This window comes from Epinephelus moara, chromosome 14 (assembly GCF_006386435.1).
Source record: "Epinephelus moara isolate mb chromosome 14, YSFRI_EMoa_1.0, whole genome shotgun sequence".
NCBI classification, from domain to species: Eukaryota; Metazoa; Chordata; class Actinopteri; order Perciformes; family Serranidae; genus Epinephelus; species Epinephelus moara.
In genome coordinates, this window is record NC_065519.1 from 30,333,867 (window position 1) to 30,341,958 (window position 8,092).

Consider the following 8,092-nt stretch of genomic DNA (forward strand, 5'->3'; position numbering starts at 1 on the left):
ACTGAGCTAACTGGAGTAGTTTCATGTCGTATCCGACAGTGGGAGGCTTTTAACAGATGACGTCCTGATGTTAGCTTTGCTGCTGTTAGCTGTCCCTGTCTGCAGCAGCCACTGATGCTTTCTAGACATCGTGATCTCCCAAAACTGAATAAATACCACACATAGCAACACAAAACTGCTTTGCTAGCTCAATCATGTTGTAACTATGATATCCACTGGAAAAAATATTTTTTTCACGGACCATTTAGTGAGTTTTTTTTGCTGAGTTTTAAAAATGCCGGCTATTTTGTTGCTTTCTGTTGACATCACATCCCTCCTTGAGTATATCCAATCAGCATCAAGTAAACCTCAAGCCCCAGCCAGGAGTCTTTCGGGGCCGTTCTGAGTACCTACTCCGAGGCAGGGACTTGTTTAGCCCCCGTAAAAGTTCCAGAACTCTGTCCTTCGGGGGTGGTTCCTGCAGTGGAGACATGCACCAACGGCCCTGGCCCCGTAAAATTACCTCGAAGTTCCTGCGGTGGATACGGGCCTTTACATTCACACCTACGGCTAATTTAGAGTCACCAGTTAACCTGCATGTCTTTGGACTGTGGGAGGAAGCCGGAGTACCTGGAGAAAACCCACGCTGACACGGGGAGAACATGCAAACTCTGCACAGAAGGGCTCCCCAACTCCGGGAACCCAGGGACCCAGGAGCCCTCTTGCTGTGAGGCAAGACCACCATGCTGCCCCTAATGAAGCATATTTATGATTATCATATAACATTTCTGCCAATCCATGTCCTTCAAATCCTACACACTGGACCTTTAAACTTTAACAGTCGCTGGGCCCATAAAGGCTAATTACTTGATTTGGTGCTATCCCAGTGTGTGGCAGTCAGTAATGTGGCATGTTTGACCACACAATTTGACACTGCCATATTTAAACACTAAATCTTCCCTTGCTCTCTTGCACACTTTTACTCCTCCCTCTGCTGCCTGCTCATCAAAAATCTGCATCAAAATTGTGTGTATGCATAACAGTGCGTGGGTGAATGATCCACCGGCAAACTGTGATATACCACAGGCCTAATATATTATACTTTATTTCTTTGCAACCAATGTTCATATTTTTTTTATTCCGTATTCCCCCCTCGGTTATGTTATATTAGTTTTGCAGTTTATATATATAGTTTAATATTATTTGAGGCAAAGGTCGGCACAGCAGCAAACCCAAACAACCCAGAAAATCTTCACAATGAGATGACAACAAACGCGAAACAGAAGGCAGCCCTTAAAGAATCATTTGAGCGCTTCGCCTAAAGAATCATAAAATATTTACAGTGATAAATTTGGCACACCTCAGACGAGCTGGCGCAGCCCGGACACTGGTAACACATTACACATTAAAGTTTAAAGTTGTATAAAACAGACTGTTAGCGGGGAATAAATAATGTGCCAGCTGTGTGTGATCAATTGTCCTGTTAGCTGCGTTCCGCCCTGCGCTGCTGGTGACACACACACACACACACACACACACACACATACACGCACACACACGACCACAGCACTGCAATGAACACTGTTCAGTCCGGACTGAGCCACAGCCACGGGACATCTGCGCTCATGGACAGGTATGCTGCTATTACCATCTCCACTTTCTAACTTTATGTGAAGATGCTGCTTGGACAGGAAATATGACTGCTTTTCTGCGACACTGTTTGTCTTATTAATATTTTGTGCACAGTTTTCGGATTATTTGGTGCATGATTCCTAGTGTCATTGGAATCAACTGGCGCGCAAAGTCTGTTTTATTTCACTTTGATCGTTTACTTTATATGCCTCTCCAGCGGTTCTCTTGTAAAGTCTAAACTTTTATTGCTGCAGAAACGTGTCAAATCTGACCTTGGCTTCACTGCATGTTGAAACGCTATATATTACAGTGCGTAACACAATACGTGTCAGACAGTGCGGATCGTTTTAGACCTACAAGCAGGACTGATAGTGAGTACCAAGTCATTGTTTGTATGGAAAATGTGGGTATCATAGGTCCATAACAGGGCCGTGCCATGGAGTCAACATCTGGGGGACCTACCCACCCCCAAGAAATTTTTAATGTTGTATTGTATAATAATAAGGATGGTCATTTGTTGAATGTAAATGATTATGATTACATTTGATTATTTTAGACTGGTGCATGGGCGTCTGTCGTAGCATAGCAATTTACTTGTTTATTTGTATTTGTATCAATATATGGGGTTGGGGTGGGGGGTGGAACATATTCGAATACGCCCAATATATGTCTATAATAAAACACGAAAGGTGCACCGATACTATAATTTGATCAGCCCTAGTTTTATGCCCTGAAATTTGTCAATACATTCAATTGAATGATTCACTTTTTGAAGCTATAACACTATTCCTGTTGCACTCTTACACATTTACCTTAAAAGTTGAATTATGACATAATTGATCATTGTCATGACCATGCAGAGCACTGTCACGATATGTAGCTTGTGACATAAATCGATATGTAACTTGCTAGTGTAGTGGAAATTGATGATACTAGGTAGGTGGGTAGATTATCAAGGAGGAAGCGGGTATACTCTCCTATATATTCCAATGGCTTTTTGGCTGATAGGTGAGTTTGCTGTAAATGGCTAGAGAAAGAGGTTGGCATACACTGTATACCTGAGTACACCTTCAATGGACAGGTGTAACTATGCCTGATGGAAACATTTCATCTTTAGACTGTAAATTAATAGCGAGTCATGCTCTCACTAAACCATTCCATCAAGAGGTGCCACAGACACCGAGATGCAACTTGATACTTGACAGCTCTGATGTAACGCGCTTCAATGTGATCAAATGACATACAAGAAAGTGTGAGGCGTTCTAATTTCAGTGTCTTTGTTTGCAGGCAACGAAGCCTCTGAGATTTTTAACAAGAGTTGCTGAATGCCCTCTGACAGCTTCATCATGATGTATGGACAGATCCTTCATCCGCACAGCCCTGATGATGACTGCTTTATCAATGTCAATGTTGGTGGTTTCAAACAACGAATGGAGCACAACATTCTGAAACGATTCCCGCAGACACGTCTGGGTCGCCTCCTGTGCTGCAGCTCCAAAGAAGCAATCCTGGAGCTCTGCGATGACTTCAGTCCCTCTGAGATGGAGTACTACTTTGACCGCAATCCACGTTTTTTCTGTTACGTTCTCAACTTCTACCTCACAGGCAAAATCCATCTGGCGGACGGGCTGTGCATTATGTCGTTTTTTCAAGAGATTGAGTATTGGGGCATCAAGGAACGTCACTTGGACTTCTGCTGCAGCAACAAATTTCATGAACTGATGCAACTTGCGGAAGATAAGTGCTGGGATCAGAGGAGCGATGAACTGCAGCTGCACAGCTCAGGTTCATCTATTGAGGAGCTGTCAGCCTTGGAGGAAGACATAGAAATGTTTGAAGGCTCCTGGTGTGCAGATGTCCGCAGGAACATCTGGATTCGTCTTGAGAATCCTGGTTACTCTACTTCAGCCAAAGTGATGGCTGTAGCATCCCTAAGTGTAGTCATCGTCTCTATTCTGGCCATGTGCATCCACAGCATGCCGGACTTCCATCAAGTGGATCTCAATGAGAAGGAGATTGAAAACCCAGTGCTGGCTTTCTTTGAGGGCCTCTGTGTTCTGTTCTTCTCTGCAGAGTTTATTCTTCGTCTGGTTGTTGCACCATCAGCCAGGAAGTTCTTGTGCAGCCCTCTAAATATCATTGACTTCATGTCAATCATGCCCTTCTATATCACTTTAGCCTGTGATATAATGGATGAAGGTGAAAACACAGACTTGGAGAATGTTGGCAAAGTAGTGCAGATCTTGAGGTTGATGCGAGTGTTTCGCATCTTGAAACTGGCTCGCCACTCAGCAGGTCTTCGCTCTCTTGGTGCTACACTGCAACACAGCTCCAGTGAAGTAGGGCAGCTGGTGCTTTTCTTGTCTGTGGGCATTTCCATGTTTTCAGCCCTCATTTACTTTGTAGAGAAAGACTCTCGAGAGTCAGAGCTGCAGACTATGCCTATTGGCTGGTGGTGGGCCACCATCAGCATGACTACGGTGGGCTACGGGGACACCTTCCCTGTTACGCTTGCTGGGAAGCTGATAGGAACCCTGTGCATTGTCTGCGGGCTGCTGATCGTGGCTCTGCCCATTACTAACATCTTCAATAAATTCTCCAAGTTCTATCAAAGGCAAAAACATCTATAGTCACAGATGAAGCAATAGCTGAACCATCTCCAGCAAGCACAGGAGTGTTCCAAGGAGTTCCAGGATGCAATGTCAAAGCTTTTAACCCTGCAAACTCCTTATAAATCACAACTCATGAGAAGTTGTAAAATAAACTATGACCATGAAAAATAAGCAGGAAAAAGGGGTTAGCTGCACAATGTACTATAATGAACTTGACTAAATGGGCGCAGTATTCAAAGGTCAAGTCTTTTTTTCTTGTGACAAGCATGTTCATGGTTTAAAGGAGTATTTGACCTTGCCAAGTAACCATTTGTTCAGCAATTACTTATCTTGTGCTACATTAAAATTGTGAAGCAAACCTTGTTTTTCTTGCATGCCTCCAGTGAACCAAGAATCAAATACGTTGAAAAATCTTGATGGATTGAAGTCATAGGAGTCTGCGTTAAACAACAGCTAAACTATATCAAAACATCTGTTTACAAACTGTCACATAACTTGTGTAGTACAACCTAAGTCCCATTTATCTGGTCTTATGCTCTGTACTTCCCAAACACATGCATTTTTGGTAAAAATTTAAAACTGAACGGAAAGTGAAACTTATCTATGCTCTCTTCAAAACCAGACTCCATTGACAAAAATGGTAATTTACCTCACTAATCACAGGAGCTGTTGGCCTACCACAGCCTCAATCAGTAGTTTGTCTTTGTTATTGTGTGGCTTTAATGAATGCCAACAAACCCTTTAAAACACCATGGTCACACAGTAACACATACAAACCAACTGACTGAGGCAGCTGTAGACCAGGAACTCCCGTGTTCTGTGCAGTAAAATAACTGTTTTTGTCAATAGAGTCTGGCTTTGAAGAGACCATCGAAAAGTTTCATTTTCAGTTCAGTTTTACACACTAAGAATTTTCGCCATTTTAGATTCTGTGTTCACGGTAGAGGCATGTGAGAACAACAAAGTTATCTTACCAAATTCAACATAACAAGGAGTGAGTAACTGATATACGTATTCCTCTAAGGGAACAGTTTAGAATTTGGGGATATTAGCTTAATCACTTGAGTCACATGAGTCAGATAAAAAAGATTGATGCCACTCATGTTTGTGCAGTATGAATGTTAGCACCAGCAGCCAGTTACCTTAGCTGACGCTTAATAAAGCTTAAAAAGAACTGGAAAAGGGGGACACCGCTAACCAGGCTCTGTCCAAATGTTTAAATGAAAAAAAAAAAATCCAACTACCAGCACAAACTATTTCTTAGCCAACTCCTGGAGGTTACTGGTCCCGGCCAAAAATTAGTGGACAGTGAAGAGTAAAAGGAAATTGTAGTTCAGATTACCAGAATCTGACAGACATAACATGGCAGCACGGTGGTGGCATTGTATATGTCAGCATTGTTACCTCACAGCACAAGGGTTCCTAGTTCAAACTCAGGATGGGGGGTTAGAAACCTGGGGTGGGGCAGCCCCTCTATGTAGAGTTTGCATGTTCTCCATGTGTGTGCATGACTTTTCTCCAGGTGCTCCTGCTTCCTCCCACAGTCCAAAGACATGCAGGTTAATTGGTGACTCTAAATTGTCCGTAGGTGTGAATGTGAGCGTGAATGGTTGTCTCTTTGTGCCAGTCCTGTGATAGTCTGGTGACTTGTCCAATGTCCTTTCGCCTAATGTCACCTCAGTCCCCCCGTGACCCCTAACAAGATGAGCGGTTATACGTAAAATGAATGGATTAATGAAAGCCAGACATAACGTGCTAATTAAGCTCCTTTCTCACTGCACAAAAACCCACTACCACTCACTAACATCTGGCCTTTGTATGTATTGGGAAAGATTACAATTGGCATTCACACTTGGATTTGGCTCTAGTCTACTGGCTATGCGAAAATAATCTATTGCCTATTTTTAGCATGTTTTCCTGTGTTTAAAAAAAAACCCATGTACAGGCGATAATTTGGGTCAAAAGTGAGTATTAGTGAGGTTAAGTGTGGTAGTTGGATTTTGTTACCTATGGAAAGATCCTGGCTGACTAGCTAGTTTTCCCCTTTTTCCAGTCTTAATGCTGGGCTAAGCTAACCAGCTACTGTAAGCAGCTACGTCATTGTATAGACACAGAATTGGTATCAATCTTATCTAATCTGGTATCATCTAACATAAAGAAGCGAATAAAAGGTCAAAATGCTTGTTTAACATCACTGACTTCATTCACAGTATGGACAAGTCAGCCCAAGTGGAATACCAAGGTTTGACAGAAAAAGACAAAGTCACATTCATTCTTGCATTTAGAGCAACTTTTTAAAACCTCACATTTGAGCCCACCGAAAAGATGACACAACATTCTGTGTGTGGCTGTTAATGTCCTTTGTCCAAACCCGTCTCCATTTCTGCTATGCTGTTGCGGTCCTTGTCTAATATTGATCCATCCATCTTGTTCTTATGTCTCTGTTGTATTTGGTGTCAAAAGGCTTTTAATTGCCTAATCCAATAAGAGGCTTGTTGCTGCTTGCTGGGTCATCAGAGTAATGAGTTCTTCATCAATGTGTTTGGGACAACAACAGTTAACGTCAATAAAAATCCTTACAAGGTGCTGAATTCACAACTCATCCCACAATGAGTATTGAGAGTCTTTAAAGAGATAAACCAGACAATAAAGTTTTGTGTCTGGATTTGTCTCATCAACATAACAGGATCTGTATTTCTTCCATGCAGTTGTTTAATTTCACATTTGTGTTCGACCTATATGTGAGCAAACGTTCAGTGGTGCTGCAGTTTAATGCTCTTCTTCTTGCCGCAGGTACCTTCATCTGCAATACCTACGTGTGTTTGCTTTATCTGTGTCATCTCTTCAACAGATAAGACTGTGCCCGATCAATGAAAACAGTCCAAATATCCGAGATGCCCTCCAACGGATGCCAATACTGTGGAAGAACCTTCTCTCTCGATTCAACTGATTTTAAAAAAAAATCATTGCCTCTACAACACTGTGGGTGGTGAGGTTGTGATCTTACGTCAAATTATTTTAATTAGCAGCTGATGATTACAACATATAAGGTATTTTGCAGCTGTCAGGGAATCACTAAGTAGCTTCTGGCTCCGGCCCTTAAATAAACATCTACGTCAGCACTCGGGTATGCTCACCTTTTTACGCTTGGGTCCCTCCTCCTGCGTCCTTCCTTTATGCTCAAAGTCACACAGTATTGCACTCTGATTTAGTTCATTGCTTCGGTCTTTTGATGTGAAAGTCACCGTCAGCAATATCTGTAGTCATCTCAGTGCTGAAGGACAGCCAGGTGGTTTCTGAACAGGAGCACAGAGAGTGTCTGTGCTGTTGGGGTAATCACTAAAAGTCGAAACCTGCCGGTGACTCCCATGAGGCTGCTGATATGGGGTTGATGATATTGAGAGGATGTTAACAACTAACATACGGCGGAGATGATCTGCACCAAAAAGCACTTTTCCAGCAAATATAAAAACATACAATTGTTTGTTTAATTGAGCTGCTGTTCACATTATTTATTTATTGTTTGTTAATTGCTCCAGCATTTAGATCTTGTTATAAAAACATACAAGTAGATTTTCTTTACCTGAAGTTCAATCAAGTCCACTTTTTAATTCACTGCCCCCTATTCCCTCAGTCATCTTACTATATAATGATGAAAAATTTGTCTGTAGGTGTGTCTGTTCCACGTTTTTCTCCTCACTGACTTGGTCAATCCATGTGAAATTTGGCACAGTGGTAGAGGGTCATGGGAGGATGCGAATGAAGCAATATTACATCAATTGGCCAAAGGGGGGCGCTATATAGAACCCATAACTTCCGGTTATATAGATTTTCCGCCATTTTGAATTTTTTTGAAAAACACTTCAAAT

At 42.2% G+C, this 8,092-nt stretch overlaps 1 protein-coding gene across 1 annotated transcript; it reads left to right on the forward strand.

The window, feature by feature from the left end:
• Positions 1-1,562: 1,562 nt before the first annotated feature.
• kcns3a (potassium voltage-gated channel, delayed-rectifier, subfamily S, member 3a) lies at positions 1,563-4,361 on the forward strand. The gene is made up of 2 exons (XM_050062049.1): positions 1,563-1,612; positions 2,899-4,361. The coding sequence occupies exon 2, from the start codon at positions 2,937-2,939 to the stop codon at positions 4,239-4,241; it is 1,305 nt and encodes a 434-aa protein (XP_049918006.1). The 5' UTR covers positions 1,563-1,612; positions 2,899-2,936; the 3' UTR covers positions 4,242-4,361.
• The last annotated feature ends 3,731 nt before the right edge of the window (positions 4,362-8,092 follow it).